The sequence below is a fragment of the Argiope bruennichi genome, chromosome X1, assembly GCF_947563725.1.
Source record: "Argiope bruennichi chromosome X1, qqArgBrue1.1, whole genome shotgun sequence".
Taxonomy (NCBI): Eukaryota; Metazoa; Arthropoda; class Arachnida; order Araneae; family Araneidae; genus Argiope; species Argiope bruennichi.
Genome location: NC_079162.1, coordinates 125,761,947 through 125,782,745, shown reverse-complemented (window position 1 = coordinate 125,782,745; position 20,799 = coordinate 125,761,947). Strand labels below are relative to the sequence as shown.

Genomic DNA, 20,799 nt, shown 5'->3' with positions numbered 1-20,799 from the left:
TGAACAGACATCAAAGAACCCAGGAAAACCACAAGAAGGGAAAACGTGCCAGACTCAAGGTGGCACAGGTCGTCGGAACGCTTTATCCAATCCATTTGTTTATACTCTGGCTCGTATATCGGCAAGAGGACCATTTGACGGCTGACTGTGGCGTGAACGAAACGGCAAGTAAAAGATGCAAACGTATTACATTTTCAACAATCTCATGGACATTTTAGTATCAAGTCAATTAGTCTAGACAATCATAACTTTTCATAAATAATCTTCACATACATTACATTGCAGCAAAATCTTTGCCTCGCCTTTTGAAGGATGGGCAAAACGAATTGTGTTAAAGCTAGTCAGAACTTGATGTACCATGCAAATGCAAATCAAAACTTAAAAAATGTTCACATTTCATCCTGCTGTTTTCCTTTAGTTTCCTCATTTGAATTAAGCCTTGAAAAGTTGAGATTCGAAGCAATAAAAGAGATAGTTTGCTTAGGACTTAAAGGATTCGCAGGAAACATTCCAACATTGAAAGACACGTTAAAAACAATGTATAAATAAGGGAAGAGAGAATCTTGAAGGATGCATCTGATTAAAAGGTATCCCCAGCAAGTATAGATTTATTTTAAAACATCAGTATGTTTGGGGTAATTATAAAAAGAGATCTTGTTTAAAAAGCATACAGTTTTGTTTGTCTTACGAATTGCTACTTATTAAGCATTTTATTCAATATATTTAATTCAATCATATCAAATAATCAGTTACAATGTAATTTTTATAAAGTTGTATTAAATGAGAGAGTTAAATTTTAAAAAATTAAAAGTGTCCTGAGAAAATTAAGTTATATAACTCATACTTTAATCCAGATCATTTAAAAATGCAATGAAGGTTATACTGCTTTATTATCCTTTATTAAGTATCAACAAGTGATATTGTGGTCACATAAATCTATTTTTACAATTCTGACTGCAGTAAAGGTTTACTTTGCTGAAAAATTAATCAAATTGGTTAGATCGAGATGCAATCATAGTATGCTGCTAAATGCATCTAACAGAAGAAAAAAAAATCAAATATACGTGGAATATATATTCAGAATATTAACCAGTTATATTTCAACTCCAGATAATTAGTACATTCTAACATTCGTTTCAATTCTACTCACAACTGCGAATAAATGCATATTTTAAAAATGCGCTTTCAAACTTCATCACAGTCAGAAATGTCATAAAATAATGTCAACTAAACAAGTAACAAAATTTTAGAAAAGGCATTACTGAAAGTTAAAACATTTTTAATTCATAATAAAAACAAATACATAACAGTTCCAAGTCACTATAAAACAAATTCATTAAGTAAATACACAATATCAATTTTTCCAATAAAATGCTGATAATATACAGTAATTAAAAAATGAGTATATTACAACAATTGAAACAATTCAACTGTATTCTGAAATAGGAAATTGAACTTCCAGTCTAAATTATAAAACAGTTTCTAAAAAATGGCAAATTAAAAAAATCCATTCCGATAATAATGTACAGTCTGACCCTACAGTTATATCTACATTTTCGAAAAAAAAAAAAAAAAAAAGAACTCACTTAAAGGAAACAAATATATTACAATTTTAGCTGCTACAATACTCCACAGACATACACATAATCAAAACAATATCACATAATACTCAAAAAAGTAGTATAGGATTTTTTTTTTTTACAAATATCCACACTTAGAAATATAAATGAAAAAAAGGGGGGTATTTATTATTTACAAAATTCGATTACAATAAGATCATGAAGGGTAAGCTAAAATAAATAAATACATTGTAGCTTATATGAACCAAAAGTGAAAAATACAGCAATGTAAATGAGTAAGAGACAAAAACAATTTGTGTGCACAAATCTAAAGACCAAAAGAAAACACTTGAAATCTGGACATATTATTCAGAAGCCGGCACTTTTTCTCACAATATTTATTATTGATAATGAATAATTTTTCGTTGAAGAGATTTATATTTTAATCAACTTCTGGATAGTTTAAAAACAATCGCTTGCACTTCAAATTTAATAAAAACTGTCCTTAAATAGAATTCTTTTATTATCTGAAAAATATTGACAAATCTGGGATCCTTAGAGGTTTTTTTTTTTGCCATGCAGATTTCATAGGAGAATTATTTGCTATATACAAAAATTCATTTTATTTTAAAAAGCAATAACAGCAATATAAATGAGTATGGGAGACAAAAAAAAAAAAAAAAAAAATGTATGTACTAATCTAAAGACGACGAAATCCTGACATATTAATCAGAAACCAGCTGATTATCAAAATATTTATTATTTTTATTATTCATAACGAAATTTTTTTTATTACATATGTTTATATTTTTAATCAACTTCTGAATAAGATAAGCAAGTTATCGCTTGCACTCCAAATCTAAGAAAAACTGTCCTTAAATATAATCTTTTTATTATTTGAATAATGTTGACAAATCTGGGATCATTCTACAGTTTTTTTTTTTGCAATGCAGATTTCATAGAAGAATTATTTGCTATCTACAGAAATTCGTACAGTTTAAAAAACAATAATAGCAGCACAAATGAGTAAAACAGACAAAAATAATTTGTGTGCCCAAATCTAAAGAAGACGTTTGCAACCTGGACATATTATTCAGAAGCTGGTTATTTTTTCCAAGTTTTTATTATACAATACGAATAATTTTTCGTTAAATAGCTTTATATTTTTAATCAGCTTCAAGATAATGTAAGAAAGCAATCATTTGCACTTCGATACTAAGAAAAAAACTGCCCTTAAACCGAATCTTTTTATTATCTGAAAAATATTGACAAATATAGGATCCTTACACAGTTTTTTGCCAATGAAGATTTCAAAGAAGAATTATTTTCTATATACAGAGTTACATATTATTTTAAAAAACAATAATAGCAATATACATGAGTAAGACAGACGAAAAGAAAAAAAAAAAAAAAATGTGAGCTCAAATGTAAAGAAGACACTTGCAATCTGGACATATTATTCAGAAGCCGGCTGTTATTTGCAAAATATTTATTTTTAATATTGATAATGAATAATTTTTCGTCAAGGAGCTTTATATTTTTTAAACAACTGCTGATTAATGTAAGAAAGCAATCACTTGGAACTCATCTGGATAAGCCCATAACAACAAATGCCATCACAAATCCAATACCTGATAAACAGTGACTCAAAAAGTCTGAAAGAAGCAGCACACACCAGCTAACGCCATTCAAGGTAAAAAATAATTGGAGGTTCTCAGCGCCATCTACTGAGTTGTTTAATATGCAACAGAAGGTCTATTTTTATTTAAGGTAAAGGATTAATCCCAAATCGTCCCTCGCTTAATTAAAAAATTAATATTGCAGTAGTTTCTGGGAAATTCATTATTAGTTAAATTATTAACGAGATTATTTGTTGCTTCAATATAGGAAATTGTTATTACAAACTCTTTTGATCCTGTTAAATTGTGAGAAAATTAGATTTTCGAAAATTTTAGAGTTTAGATTAGAGTGATAATTACAAAGTTCCGTTATTTTGAAGTTGAATTCATCCCTTTTATCGTAGATACCAACTATTGTTTTATCATTAGCTATTTCGATTTTTAAATCCAGAAAGGTAGCCTCAAGTTGATTTTTATTTGTTTCTGTTAGAATTAAATCTTTTGGACAGCAATTAGTCACAATATTGGTATTATCCAAGTTTATCAAAAGTAAGTCATCAATATACCTCCACCCGTTTATTAAATTATATTTAATTATTTTTTCTCATAGTAATGTAGGAAAATATTAGCTAAAGCACTTGAGAAAGCTGTTCCCATTGGAATGACCTTTACTTGTTTATAAAAATTAATTCCATTAAAAACGTAATTTTCAGTAATATTAAAATTACATAAATCTAGCCAGTTATTTTAGGAATAACATCTCCATTTAAATATTCGTCATATATAAAAGTACAGCCATTTATTAATTTATGTTGCGATTCTGAAATAATTCAGTTTCGTTTCCAAAATATTTATCATTTTAGATTGTTTCAATTATAGGTTTTAATTACCTAAAGCTAATATTTTTGGTTACTTTATATATATATATAAATATATAATAATATAAATATATTATATAACTGTTTAGGAAATGTTAACCGGAAATGAAAACCGACCGGACCCAATGCCGGGAAGCAAAATGTTGCTCTGCAGTTTTTGAGTATACCAAGATTTGCAATATGGCGCCAAAAAATTATTCTTACTCCCAGATTTCCCCTAAGTTACGTGACTCATGTTGGGTACACTTGTTTAGACAAGAAACAAGCAACTAGCTCCTTCCATTTATATATCAGCTCTATGCCAGCAACTTCCTCTCCAGTCAAAAAACTCACAGGATAATTAAATTTATCAGCGAAAACATATTTTCTTGCCTCTTTCGCATTCAACATCAAGTGTCATACACACAAGGACTAAGGGAAAGAAGAAAAGGGGGAAAAAAACCACCAGTTTCTTGAAATACATATGCATTTATAAATATATTTCAAACAGCGATTCTCTTTCTTACCATTAACCAAATTATTTTATTTTGGATTTTTTTTAAACTGCATCCTCATCTACTACGTTAAGATAACAAATGCAATAATCACATAATTCCTATGCTTTTTTTTTTCATATATAACATCTTTCTGAATATTATTACTCCAGATAATTTTTCTGTAATATTTCAAAGTAGAAAATCGTTGTAAACGGTTTCAATTATCATTTCTTAAATGTCTGTAAATTCTGTACATAGTTATTTTTGTTTTTTTCTTCTGTAAATAGTCTGGTATTTAATAAAATTCCCGTAACATGCCCATCAAACCGTTCAGTGACCATAATGGCTACGGATACGGGGGTATGAAACGGCAATCTATTCTGTGTGCACAATTAATATAACAATTCATAAGTCTATCAAAACTTTCGTATGTCTATTGTACGACTAGTACTCCAAATGCACATCAACACACCTATAATTACAACTACATGATTAAAGATTTTTCTATCACAGTTCATTCACTACTTTGACGAAACACATAATTATTACTAAGGTTTGGCTATAACAATGACTACAAAACTTAACAAATAATGGATTCTTTCAAAACTAACTTTATTTAAAAAAAAAAAAAAATCGACAAATGAAAAGATTTAAGAAACTATGAAAACTAAAGGATTCTAAATAAATAAAATAAGAATTCTTTTAGCATATTCAACAAACCAAAGATCATGCAATAACATTCAGAAATAATCAGTTTTGATTCAATAATGGCGGTAATTTATTTTTTCAGATTCATAGTTCACAAGCTTTAATTTATAGCCATCTGGTAAACGACTGTCAATTTTTTCCTGAATACTTGAAACATCAACGATTCTTCGTCCATCATGAAGAGAATTGAGTATATCCATTTCATCATCATTCAATTGAAAATCGAAAACCTGTTGAAATATTATTAAAAATGTAAAATAAGAATAAGCAGTAATCCTTTAAAGAATTTTTTAACCTTCCTTTCCAAACCAAATGGACCATGGCCATGTTTATATTTATGAAAAATTAAAATATTTAAGCAGAGAAAACAAACCTTTCTAAACAGTTATGATACAATATATTTAAATCATGTCTTTCAGTTTCGTAATAGTGTAAGGTATTTTTCATTAAATAATTGATCCAGATATAAATCTGAAATTGAAAACTTACCTCACAATTTTCTTTCACTCTTTTCACTTGCGTTGACTTGGGAATAGTCACAACGTTATTCTATAAAAAATAAAATTAAAAATCTCAATTTCCTTTTCGAATAATATTTCAACAAAATGTAATTATACATTTAAATAACTTGAAACAAATATCAATGAACGTATAATTTTCGTGATTATTATAAGAATGCGACAATACTTAGATTTCATAAAAGAACTTATAACTGAATAGTGTAACTATTAAATGTTTATATAACAAACATCGATATATAAAGCGCATCTATATTTAAAGAAGCCAATACTTCAGAATTTGAAGAATGAAGATATTTCATTGTTAAAATGCAATTCATATAATTTAACTGCTCGACGATTTCCTTCCTGACACTAAATATCTCTTACACGAAAAAAAAAAAAAAAAAAAAAAAAAACGCTTCATAATCGAGATGAAGAGAACGAAAGTATAACTCATTTTTAAAAAAGCCCAGCCGGAGAAAAGGTTTAAAGGTGCAGCTGTTAAGTGCCCATCATTTTGTTTAAATGCATGTTAGTATTTGCTATTCAATCATTTTTGTATTATTCACTTCTTAATTTTTGTATTATAAATTATACTGATTTTAAAAAATTCTTTAAACATGTAGAAAAAATGTACAACTGATGAATTCCCTTTAATTCATTCAGAAATGAAAATTTAAAACACACACGCACACTTTTAATTTTAAAAATTGCGTTTGTGTATTCCCTCCTCTTCGCGCAGATACTCGAAAACTCAAAACTACGGTCTTCAAAAACTCGGTAAAAACTGCCAATATTTTGAAACAATTAAGAATTATAATCGTGATTTAAATAAAGGTCACTACGGCTACGGTAGACCTCTTAACCTTGTCAGAAATAAATCAAACCTCGAGCACTTATTTTAAAAAAAAAGAGAAAGAATACTGCAAACTTTTCAAAGCGTAAAATTAATTAAATATTCAATTAATTAGAAATAAACCGAGATTTTGTAGTTTTTCTATAGTAATTACGGAGCAAATTATTCTACATTTTTATACTATCATCCAATTTATCCTTTTTCAATGATGCTATTCCATTTCCATGCAATTTTTCTCCGACTTTCACTTACATCTTCATGCAATTTTTCTTCGATTTTCATTTATCATCTTTCTTGTATATTACAAATATTAAGTAGGCGAGGGCGATTTTAAAATAAGGAATTTTATCAGTATTTTTTTTTATCTGGTTCAGTTGAAATTCTAAATTTAATTAAAAACATGAGACGATAAAAATATGTGCGATAATATTTTATAAAGAATTTTTTTTTCATTAAAACTATTATACATAAAAGTATTTTAATTTCGAGCAATGACAGATGTATAGAATAGCAGTTTAATAAAGGTGGTCAGATAGAAGGCGAGAATAGACATAAATCTACAAAACATTATCAACCCCTCGACATAAGACTAAGGGGTCATGGTCCTTGAAAGGAGTGTCAGAAATGAACATCTCTTTCGACGGAACATGGAATTATTTTCCGAATTAATGTTGCAATTTTTCCATCTTTATTTTATGATTGCAAGGTACGTTCTTTTTTCTTTATTTAGTTAGTGGTAGAAGGAAATGGTTCAGTCTGTCAACCAATTAAAAACAAGACCTCACTGATCCGCAAGCATTGAAATAAGAAAACATGAAATAATTCTTTTGATGACCTGTCCCTGTAATGACCTACCTAAATGAAATTTTAAGAAAGGATTGCAACCAAACAGTTAGAAATAAAATGTCTTCCGAAGACGCGTGAAAGAACAATATAAAATGTGGAAAATATATGGGGTTGTGGCAGATTTTTAAGATGGACGGAGAAAAATTTGTAATATCTTGCAAATATTAAAGTTAATCGGTTATAAATGTCATAGTAAAATATGAAAAATTCGCAAGTAAAAAAAGCTCTAAATCATTAGATAAAAAAAAGGAACTATTTATGTATATTAAAATTTGAAAAGTGAATATACTTTTGAAATTTAAAAAGCACCCCCTTATTTTCATTTTTTAAGCATATGCTGTTGTTAAATACTTTTCCTCCCTCAGAGCTATTGCAAACTAATGTTCTCAAAACGTTTTTTAAAAATTTCTCAATTGTGTGCATTGGTTTTACTCAATATGTTATACCTGAGTATTCCATAAAGAACTTTCCTAATCATCATTATATCAAGGATAAAGTGCAATAAAGATTCAAAAATACTTGGAATTATAGTTTTTACTGCAGTGTGATTGGCAGAAGAAGAATTACATTCTATTTGCTTATTGAATGTAGAATCTGAAGAATTGGGATACTAATTCATTGCACTTGTTATGATATATACACAATATTGCCATCAAATTGTAGTCGTTCATATTATATTAGTAAAATAAGTGTAGCTTAATATATAGATAGTAAAAAATAAGCATTTTACAGTTAAATAAACCTTATATACATTTAAGTAATTTACTTACTTCATTGATTTATAGTGAATTCAGATCATTTAGCTACAGTGAAGTAACTCTGTTTAGCGTGGATATTGCGAAAGAATACCAACAACAGCTGCGAATATTTTTTTTAAAGTTACTTTAACCATTAACCAGAGTTTTTACCAAGAAATTATCATAATGAAATAAAGCATAATAAATCAGGACCTTGCAAATTTAAAGCCGAGAAAGAAATATTTGGCTGAATAAAATGTCACCTCTTTTATGACCTATTCAATAAAGTAAGAATCCGTGATAACAGCCTTATCACCTCATTCATAAATAATATAGATGCTATAATTCTCAGAATAATTTCATCGGCAAGCAATCGAAAAAGTGGATAAAAATAAACTAAATTTTTCATAAACCTCATATTTCTTAGCCGAAAGGCAAATACTAAATATAATTGACTTGTCACTTAATCGACTCTTCTGCTAAATGTAGAGCAAATATAGACTGAATGCATGACAGTTTCATATGTCCGATAACTCATCGACTATTGGCTAAACTGGCGACAACTGAATTAGATTTCTGAAAATCTGGCTGAATGTCTGCTTACATCTCCCTTTCAGGTCGACGACATCTGTTGCTTTGATTTCTTAACGGACCGACATAGAATAGTCGACAAAATGTGATATCTCGGTTTGCAAATGCTCGTCGGTTATTCTGCAAAATGCAGTACAAATTATAAAGGTTGAATGATCAACAACTGAATCATGCCCGACTTTAATGTTTCATTCATTTCTTAGTCGACACACAAAGAATAATCAGAAAATACGCGAGTTTATTCACCTGTTGCCTTGTTGACTTCTTGCCGAACTTGTCATTCTACCATCTTAAGTCAAACTCTGATATTTCGATTGTTTATAATACATTGCTACATAAATTATTATATTCGTTAATACCCGACTCGCCAAACCACTGTTACAAAGCAATAAAGCATTCTGTCGACGAAATTTTCAACTCCTTGGCGACGGGAGGGCAATTGCTCCTCCCCCACTGTCGCCACCTCTGTTAGAAATTAATCCAAACGTTTAAAAAATTATTTTCTGAAACTACTGTTGAAATTAAGCTCACACTGAGTCATTTCTTTTAAACAAAGTATCTTTAATGTCCGTATCACGAGTTATTCCTCCTTCAGATAATATCAAATTATTTGAAGAAACCCCTTTTCTGCTATTAATTCTCTCTTTATTTCTTCTAAATTTTTGTATTCATCACATATAAAAGCAATATAATTGTAAGATTATTATTTATTGAGAATGAATTTAATATAATTGCTATAAAAAGATGCAAAATTCAATCAGTGTTTTGGCTCATTAAGAAATTACATGCTCAGTAGTTAGATAACAATGGCCTTCATACCAAATTACTAACATTGATTTGAAACAAGTATTTTTTTAATAAATTCGTGTGGATATAAAAAAAATGTTAAAGAAGATGCTGTGTCTTGACTTTAGAAATTCATTTAAGAAAACCAACATCAAAACTCTGTCTACAGCATTATTAGAACTTTTATAAGAACCTTCCGGTTATTTATCGCGAGTGTTGAATCCCTTTTATTTTCTAACCAAATATACATTCCTGTCTCTTAAAGAAGTTACTCATTTTTTATGTAAAAGAAACACTAGCCCTTTTCTAGTGATTGTTTAGTTATTAAACAAAATTTTATAATGTTAAGTTATGCCTAAATTTATGAGTGATTAAGTAATCGCGTTTCAAACTGCTTCTGGGTCCATCCTAAAACGTATCTGGATGATGGAACACTAACTTGTCTTTGATAAAGGACAGCATGATGTTATAGTTAGACGTCATAATAGTGATTAGAAACAGCAATTTGTAGGGAATGTGCGACTATAATAAACTGTTTAAAATCTAAGATCAGGGTTGTCTACAAAGGAATACAATAAAGTATAACCATAATACTAATCTAGCATAAATACTTTTTATGTCTTCAAACATTTTGAAACTCTTGTATTTGAGATTAAAAGAAGTATTACAATATTATTAAAGTAAATGCAATTTTATTAAAATGTTTCTTCTTAAACATACCAATTAACTTTATATAAAATGCATTTTGTGAATTTGTTAAGATTACACAAAAATGTCCTTTCAGTAGAGAATAGATTTGACGAAATAAAATCGATGATCATAAGTCTCTAGCTCATTAAAATGAAGTGGACTGTAATTTTTAAAGCAGTTTATTGTGAAACTCAACAAAGATATGAAATTATGATTTGATTAATACTAATTAAATTGTGAAAGCAGTATAAAATTGCAATATTAGATATCACCCTCGCTTAATAGGAGGTAAATTTGAACAATAATAGGATAATTTAGTCTCCTGCTTAGTAGAAGAGCATCTATCTCCGTCCAGTTTGCACGAGAACACAGTCTGAACTGAGGTGTTTTCTCTTTCGCCACCCCAGGAGATGGCGCTGCAAATGAGCTTAAACAATAAAGTTTTACTTTTTTTTAAAAAAAAATGTTGCACTTTCCCGGAATTGCATGAAATGGAATCCTTATTTTGATGAGCAACATAAGGGTCCATTATTATGATCGAAGGCTGAAAGAATAATTTTACATACATACATCCCCAATTTATGGCAAATTCATGTAATTGCTCTAATGAATTCATTGTAACTAATATTTTCAAATATTGAAAATCTATAGAAATTTTAAAAGATAGCCATTTAACTGCTATTTGTTACCATGAAATTAGATAACACCACTTGTTGGCATATGTGTTGTTTTGACTTAACTTAGAATCCATAGAATATTTATTGTTTATCGATTCTATGTAATTTTGGATCAAGCGTATATCAAAGGTTTTAATTTTTGAGTGTTTTTTAATGTGCTCTTTCGATGAGAAAATAATAAAGTGGTTAAGTAAATGATCTCATTCAAGGCAAAACACATAGAAATGGGAAATTTTTAGAGAAACAAAAAGGCTGAAAAAAAAAAAAAAAAAGAGAAAATAATAGGAATTTAAATTACATAATATTAAGCTTTATTATGAATACGATATTAAAACATAATACCTGAATAGACCATCTAATCAAAACTTGTGCTGGTGTTCTGCCACACCGTTTAGCAACTCGAATAACAGCCTTTTCTCCTAAAAGCTTTCCTTTACCAAGTGGGCAATAACCCTATGAAAGAAGATATTGCATAATTTATGTAAATAAAAAAATATAGTTTCAAACTTAAAGTGTCAGATATTAAAAAAATGGCTAAAATGAAAAAACTGTATTGAAACAAAAGCTGTTTAGAAAAACTTATGGAAAAATTCACAAATTATATTAAGCAACGGGCTGAATTAAGCACTGTAGGGACATTAAGAAATGCTGGTTCCACTCCTTAACTTTCTCTTCCCAACTTCCAAAATCAAATATTTTGAAATGATTTTAGTTTGATATTAATACAAGCAGTTTATAAGCAACAAATATTTTGACAAACGAATATTATAAAACATTTAATTGCGAGTCATCTTCAAGAAAATTCATTTCGTATATAAAAAGTTATAAAATTTGTTAAAAATGAATTTGAAACTAAATGGTAAAAACTTTTTTTAAGTCATGCATTCTAAATATACAAAGTTTGCCAAGTATGTTGACTTGTTAATCAGTCAGCTCACTGATCTACAAGCGAATTTTAAAAAATAGAATCCAAAGAAAAATGCTTTGCAATTTAAACGATCTTTGATTTTAATACAAATTAAGTTCGAATACATACTGTAAATCAAATGAAAGCACAAAATGAAATTACCTCGAAAATATTGTAAGTCTCAAAATCTAAAAATTCTAAATCTTGCAGAGTTCCTTGGCACAGTTACTTATTTTGCCTATTTGATTATCCAGTCTTGATTAAATAGGATAAAAAAAATCTCAAATATTGGAATGGTATTTTACTGTAAAACAAATTGGCATGGTTTCATCAATGGAGCATTTTGATATTCAAGAGTTCATGCAAATAGTTTTCATTGAAAAAAAATCTTTTGACAAGCACAAATCAAACAAAATTCTAACACAAACAAACTGAGAAAAAGAAAAGAAACCAACATAAACTTATAAAAAATGCAACACCTGAATTGTACCAAATGAAGACTAATTTTTTTTTTTGCCTTTTTCCTTAAGTCTCAACAACTGATTTTTTAAATTTGATAATCTAATTGATCTACAGATAGCAATTAAGGTTATTTGTAATACACTTATCATGCCTTGGCACATGAATATTCTATTGCATTTCATGGTGTGATAAGCGACGCAACAGGCAAATGAAAGTTACAAATTACAAATGAATTTACAGATAAATGAATTTTAATAAGATAAAAACATCAAATTTTACTCCACAACCAATATTTTAAAATAAACTAAATTTCTGAAATTCTCACTTCTTTTAAGTAAAGTAGATTATATTTATTTATTGATTTTTGATAAGACTGGAAAAGTCAGTTTTGAATATCTATAAAGTTACAAATAATGACTGAAAAGGAAAAGCAATTGAAACATTTAATAGTAGCTATGTATTTTAAGTTAATATTAAGTCCCATATTTATCGCCATAGTTCTATTTTAATATTTCAGAATTGGTTGTTGAACACAATTTTAGTATGAAAATTTATATACTAAAATTTTTTAGAAATGAAAAAGTATTTTTAAATTACATCTCCTAATTCAGCATGTAATAAAGCATTTATTCAGTAATGCACTAGAAATAGGATATTACCAGATTCTATCAAATGCAAGTTCGTTTTGTTTTGTTTTTTGAAATTTTGTATTTAATGACCAATATAAACAAAAGCTTTGACTAAATTAAATACAAAAGAAACAGTTTTAAATTTTTGTATATCATTCCAATACAGCAGTTACTGACTTTTTTTTAATTGAATATACATTTTAAATACCTCCATTTGAATCTTGTTTTCATGACAGAATTCCCTCAAATCAATAGGATTTTGAAAGGGATGGAATTCCACTTGATTTACGTGAGGTGTTACGCTTGCAGTATCCATTAGTTTCTCAAGGTCCTCAATGCTGTAATTACTAACACCAATAGCACGGCATAAGCCTAAAATAATAATAAAATCCTTTCAAGTATCATAAAATAATTATAATTTAAAAATAGAGCATTTAAGTAAGATACATATACTACAACAAGAGATTATCAAGTTTTTTCTCAATTTTATAATGTAATTCATAATTTATAATGCATTTTATAATATTTTTACAGGCCATTTATAGAAAGGTGATTCAAACAAAACGACGAATCTTTTATAAACGATGCTCGAATTATGTTAATTCTTTTAAGAAATATTCACATTTCTTTCATCAAACAATATGGAAAATCCCATATAGTTGAAATGAGACTCAAATTGGGCAAAAATTATGCTAAAAGAAACGAAGGGCACTTTTGAGTTGAATTTAATTTAATTTGACATTACTTATTCTGTCTCTAAACACAAAATTAAGTTCTGGCATGTGATATGAGAATATCTCAGCTAAACAATCGTTTTGCAGCTGGACAAGCATAATTGCAGTTCATTACAACAAAGTTCATTATAAAAATCGCATTCATTACAAAGTAGAGTATTTCAGGCAAGCAATTACTTCATCCATTGATATCAATCAAGGAATTACAGGCAATGTTTGCAAGCAATAATAACGCGTTTCCAAATCATTTGATATTTCTACGCAAACCTTGCAATAACGAATGAAGAGCCTCGGACGAATTTTCATGTGCCTTATCGAAAACAAATTTTAATTTCTGCGATGCTTTTCCCATGCCAGTTGCTTTGGAAATGTATGTGGGAGTTTCATTGAACTGCATGTGAACTGGATGACAGAGCGCCACGATATTTAATTGAACACTGAGATAGATGCAAAATAGTCCGTATTATGCTACGGCCCATGCATCAACTCCTAATTTAAGATGTACGATCCGTCTTTGATCTGCAGGCAATGCGCCCCCACATAATAGTTGTATTTATGAAGGAAGTGAGAATTTGCTTATTTAAATGCCAAAATTTCATGTTCATATTTGAGGCGCATTGTAGCGAGATTCATACAAATGGTAAAGACCGAATTTCAAGATAAATGTCGGTATTATTTTCCTTGAAACTCATTAAGAAATTGAAACAAAATTATACAATATTCGAGAAAAAATAAATGAAATTTTTATATAGAAATAAAAATATCTGTACAATCACAAATTAAGAAGTTATAATATAAATATGAGTATTTCTACAAATACCAGAATATTTGTTGACCAACATTAGAAACACAAAGTTAATAATTAATCTGATAATTTTATCAAGGAACATACACAGAAAGACTTTTAATTTTTAATTTACAAATAGGTTGAAATCAACAACTTGATTCCGATTTTGTAACAGTTTAAGTAACCAAAATTCATAAGTGAGAAACAGTTTAATTTACAAATCAAATGCATTTCAAAAAATTTGAATTTTTCTAGAAAACCTAGATTCCTTAATAAATACCTTCATCATACAGCATTTCCAATTCTCGCCACGTTTCTTCCAAAGTTTTTTCTTTATGCATAAAATTTGAAGGACATAATGGCCAATGCATCATAAAGAGATCTAAGAAAGAAAAAAAAAAATCTTCATAAAAAAATTGTAAAAATCAAATCTGAATTTTGAAAATTCATAAATAAGGCAACAAATTAGAAATTTAGTAATTTCTACCAAAAACCATTAATTTTTTATTTTCTATAAAAACTTCATTAAGAAACTTTTATTCATTTCTTATTAAAATAAGTTAAAAAAAAAAAAAAAAAAAAAAAAACTTCTTATACTAATGGTCTTGACTCCAAATAGAGAGGATTTTGGAATTGAAAAATGTGAATAAGATAAACAATGGGAGTTTGAAATAATTTTAATTAGAATATTTTACTAATATTTATCAAACTGCATTATATCTTCCACTTATTGTTAATTCTTCATTTGCATATTTTCCCAAGTAAAGTATATTTATGGCCACAAAATTTAGCTTAAGAAAATTGGATAACAAATCGAAAATGTTGAAGACATGCTAATTTAGGTGATATATTTAGGAATAGTGGCAGCCAGTCAACTCCGAAATCAACAATTATTCATCAATAGATTGCAGTTTCTGTCAAAAACTCCTTTTACCATAATAATAAGGGATAATAACTTATCCCTTCTTATAACAATTTTCATCTGAAAATCATTTTAGAAAAATATCTAGGCAGTTCTTTTTAAGAGTAACCTCTACAAAAAAAGTAAATGTTCAATAAGCTAAATACCAAGCTAAGCACCAAAATTCAAACAGCCAATGAGAGAAAAAAGACAGAGCAACTCTAGGGAATGAAAGCGAACATCGGATGAGAGTGGAGGGAAAAAAAAAAAAAATTCTGTCATTAAAATGTGTCTGGTTCAGCAACTCTAGTGCCTCTATATTCAATGGGAGAAAGGGTTGCTTTTAGTTTTCAAATAAATTACTCATTTGTGCGCACAATGGGCTTTCACGAGCTGCTCTCTTGATCAATTCATCTTCTCAGCTCCTTTTCAAATTTTTATTTTTATTTCATTTTCATTGATCAGTGAATTTTAGAGTGAAAAATTGAGCAGCGGGCACTGAGATCTCCGAGTGCAAAAGCAACCAAATTAGATGAAAAACGAAAATGGAACTTTGAAAAATAATTCCAAAGATTGCATAATAACTTACATTGTTGCTAGCTTTGTTCAATGCGAGATATTGACTTGTCTAGGGCAGAAAATTACAACAAATTAACCTTTTGATAATGTAAACAGAGTAAAAATAAAGTCCATTGTAAATTTATCACTTTTTAAGACTGCATTTAAACTATATTCTGCAATACTTCAAAAGCGATAATTAAAGAAATTTAAGATAAAATAAAAGAAAAGAATTATTTCATAAAAAGACTGACTTATGATCATGCATAAAAATAAATATCGATGCATATCACAAGAACAAAAACATAGCTTCACTTTTACACAAAATATAGTCATATTTTCAAAAGAGATACCTAAATAATCAACTCCCAATCTCTTCATGGATCCTTGAAATGCTTTGCGAGTCGTAGATTTTCCATAGTCTGTGCACCAAAGCTTAGATGTTAAAAAAATATCCTCTCGAGGAACACCACTCAGCTGAAATCATTTGTTAGGTTATTGTTTATACAAAATAAACACAAAAGTATTTTATTTATTTACAAAAATTAAATAATTTGTATTCTGTGCAAACATATTTCGAATATTACAGCAAAGAATAATAGAGGAAGTTAGTTTCTATAATGAAATAGCTATTAAATACATCATTAAAAATCATGCATCTTTTTATATTAAAAAATTTAACATTAAAATCATTAATAATTGTTGCCATCAAATTATATGCAAAATAATTATATCAATTACTTATATTTAAGTATTAGCAAAAATTTAGGTCAAAATCTATATAATCGGATCATTTCAACAACATTTAACATATCAATATTCTTTTTAAAAATTCCATATGAATATACAACTCGTTTTTAGAAAGTACTGACAGATTCAGATATTAATTTAAATTTTGTATCTTATTAATAACTAATCATATATTTATCGAATAGCTTAATAGATTGTTGAAAGGAGGTACGAGTAGGAACCTTTCGTTATATTCGTTTCGTTATGTAAAATCGTGATTTTTGACAGCTTCTGCAAAAACTTGCAATAAACGTTAATGTTTTGAGTTCTATAATGATAAATAATATATATGTGGTGAAAAGCAAAGACCAGATTTATATGTGAAATATATGTATTAAGAATACAGGGGCAAAACATTACTGAATTGACATAAAACACATAAAAAGACACATGAGGGTGAGCGGTACGTCTTACTGTCAAGCTCTTGTTTGCCACTTAAGGCGCGAAAGCAGCATGTGATCAATGACGCACCATGGTGCAATACAGGACACGAGAACTGTTAGCAGCTCCCAAATCGGCCATTATGACCGACAGGCGACCTGGCCTTAAGTTATACCGTACATTGATGTAAATCTATACTTATAATAAAGCTCAATGTGTGTGTTTGTGAATGTGTGTGTGTGTGTTGGCGCTCTATATTCCAGACCGTTCAACCAACAGCTACGAAATTTGGCATGTATATACCTTGGAGGCCGGGAATGTGCACCTCGGGGTTATTTTTTCGAATTTTTAATTAAAATTTTATTTATTTAAAAAATAAGCGAAATTTTAGCGTGTTTCTGCTATAACTTCCGAAAATATTACCGCACAAAAAAGATTTTTACATGAAGTTAAAAATCAAAAATTTATCTTTTAAATGATACCAATGTTTTAACCTTAAAATTAATTTCTATTTTTAATGAATTTTTAAATAAATATTTTAATTATATTTTTCAACAATTTTTTTCGTAAAAATAAAATTTAAGCTGCACGAGCGCGTTTAGCATTCAAGGGAAAAAATTAGCTTTTTTCAAAGTGTTGCCATCACATTGATTAAAGCTCCAATTAAAAATAAATTAAATCTTTTTGGAAATGAAATCTGCAAAAATATAATTTTCGGCACGTGTCTGTAGAAAATGAAACAAATATGAAATATTATTTTTTCTAAAAAATAAATTCAAGAAAAATTATTTTATGATCTTTTACACACTCTATATTATTAATCCAAAAAATCAGTTTTATTTTAAGGCAAGTTTTGTTTAACATGAACAGATTTGACTATGTATGACTACATTTGATTATGTAGTTGTCGTAAGGTGCAGTTTGAAGTAACGTTTTTATAGCTGTAATATGCACATCTGTCTGCAGAGCTTTAAAAATTTGAAGATTGACATAGTCTTGAATGATCATGCAGCATGGGTTAAGAGCGTCGACATGAATAATCTTTGAACCTGTTCGATGCTCAACTTTCGTAGTCAAAGTCCTGAAGGTATAATGATCATCGTGAATGCGGGAATTCATTTCTTTTTTATTTCACGTTTTGACGAAGGCATTGCAGTCAGCGATAATTTTAAAGTGCGATCCGAGGATATAGAAGCGGAATTTTTTTTAAGAGCTTCTACAATGGTGAATACCTCTAGTACATAACTGGTGTATTTTCTTCCGTTGTCTGACGATTTCGTGAACATACAATGGATGAAATTTGGATTTTTGTAACAGAACTGCCCCCAAGCCATCAAGTGACGCGTCTGTATGAATTTTAATGAGATTGCCTTCATTAAAAATACTTAAAACTGGTTTTTCAGAAAGTAGCTGTTTAAAGCGATTAAGGTGTGTTAAGGTGCGAAAGCATCATGTGATCAATGACGCAACATGGCGCCACACAGGATATGAGAACTGTTAGCAGCTCCCACATATTATATATACAATACTTTAGTAAAAATTGCTATTTTCTTCATAAAAGAAATTATTTTCAAGTCCTTAAAACATAACTAGGATGTCTTTAAAGGTAAGGTAAAGATTCAATAACGTGCCTTTGAACTGTTATTATTTTAATGACTTAGAAATACGTGGATATTAAGACCACACGCTTCTTACAGAAAACAATGGTCAGTGATTAATTGATACTTTTCATCCAAAGCAAGTTTCTCTTCCTAAAATATGAATTACATAACTACATTATCACATGGAGAAATGTAATAGTTAAATTTTTCAACAAATTTTTAACAAACATTTGAAAACATAAAAATCGACGCAACAAGAAGCTATCCATTTAAAATAAAAATGAGTGGATGTGAAGAAAGTTAATAGAAAAAAAAATGATTATCATTTTAAAACAATTGAATGGTTTACTTCAGAGTCTCATCATAATAAAGTAAGGAAGACTCCTATGGCTTTTACACATCTCTGATTTAGATGCAAACTTATTTGTTTTATAAAATAATTAAAAAAATATTCATCTAATAATATTTATGACTTTATTATACAAGATATTTGAAAAAGGTTGCAAGTGCTTTAACTTTTTACCTACTGGGGATAAGTAGACACTGTATATTGAAAATGTGTTGGAAATATAGAAAAAAAATTAATTTGTCTTTAAGAAATAGTCTTGTTATTAATTTTCAAAAAGTTAAAAGTAACTTTTATGCAATCTCTCTAAACAAAATAGACAATTAGAACCCCCCCCCTTTTTTCTTATAAACGGATAATTATAGAAAACCATAGATCTGTATTCTTAAAACCAACCGAATTATTAAAAAGCAAAATAAACGACTTGAAACCAATTTTTCTTACCATTTCAAACTGAGAAAATAGAGATAATACAATAATCTAAAACAGCATCTTTCAGATCTCATAGGTTCCCAAATATTTTTTGAACTACCACCTCCTTTACAAGGGGAAAAAGAAAAAAAAAATATGTTCCTCTCTATCTATATTTCTATAAATCTCTTCTATAATATTTAGTCACACCAAATGTAAAAATACTGTTGCATTTCATCCATATCTATTTTATCTGTATATCTATACAAATCACAAGATAGAATTAAGAAGTTCTTCAAATTTAGTAACAAATTTTCAATGACAATTTCACAAATTACCACGTTCGGTGATATGTTCTTCTTAAACTGTAAATAAATCACTGAAGTGAAATCACACATAATCAACTACAATGAAGATGAATTTTAGATAGATAGATAAAAATGAAAAAAATGCTAAATGTGGCAATTAAGTTATGAAATAGCCTACTTTCCTTTCTAAATTCGTATTGTCTCTCGTACTTTGTTCTAATACGATGTGAAGAACTGAACTTCTGTATTGCATCATTATTTAGGGTTAATAGCTTCACTTGATAACTTAATAAATATAATGTCTCATCGGAATCGTATTTGATTGATGTCTATCAGATAGCCGTAGCTGGTATGTATGTCCATTAAGGCATATTATTATATTAATTCTCAAAATAAATAGGAACACCGCGATCGCAATTCTTGACTGTCTTAATGATCTCCATTTGCCTCTGAAGATGTTACCACCCCTATGGAAGTCTTCAGCACCCAATGGGGCAGCATAATGTATTCGTTGTGATAGATGCTTTAGATCTGCCACAAAATTTTACAAATTTATAGAACATATTTTTTAGTTGCCAAAGGGCCTTTATTTAACATTTTTATTTTCAATACGATCTGACTTGGTCAACTTTTTCTTATCTTATTTTGAACACTTTTACAATTTACAGGGCACACTTACCGCCAACAGACAAAAGGTTAAAACGCCTTTTTCACCTTTTTGGAACATCCTACACATCATTAATTATAATACTACAAACCTTGAAGGTGGGAGAAACTATAAACTCTTTATAAGAAAGTATCTAAAAGCAATTCTAGATACACGCAAGATAATAAAATCAATAAAAAAAGGAAAATATAAAGAAAGGTTTTACTTCACATATATAAACAATAAATAATTTTAACTACTTAATATAATAATAAAATTGAAAATTGTCACATTTTTATCAAATAAGAAATTATACTGGTTTTACAAAGAAACGATATTTATTAATGAAAATATTATTTTATAACAAATACACGAAATCTTGCTCAAGAATTTTATTTAGATAGCGGCATATGGTA

General features: G+C 28.5%; 1 protein-coding gene across 2 annotated transcripts in view; it reads right to left on the bottom strand.

The window, feature by feature from the left end:
- Positions 1 to 1,561: 1,561 nt before the first annotated feature.
- LOC129958494 (uncharacterized oxidoreductase ZK1290.5-like) overlaps positions 1,562 to 20,799 on the bottom strand; it is a 31,249-nt gene continuing 12,011 nt past the window's right edge. For both annotated transcript variants that reach the window (XM_056071009.1, XM_056071008.1), the window contains exons 4-9: positions 16,255 to 16,378; positions 14,723 to 14,824; positions 13,130 to 13,293; positions 11,266 to 11,376; positions 5,730 to 5,789; positions 1,562 to 5,470 (exon numbers count right to left, since the gene is read on the bottom strand). In XM_056071009.1, the coding sequence (XP_055926984.1) occupies positions 5,294 to 5,470; positions 5,730 to 5,789; positions 11,266 to 11,376; positions 13,130 to 13,293; positions 14,723 to 14,824; positions 16,255 to 16,378 (738 nt within the window). In that variant the 3' untranslated portion in view covers positions 1,562 to 5,293. The remainder of the gene's footprint in view (positions 5,471 to 5,729; positions 5,790 to 11,265; positions 11,377 to 13,129; positions 13,294 to 14,722; positions 14,825 to 16,254; positions 16,379 to 20,799) is intronic.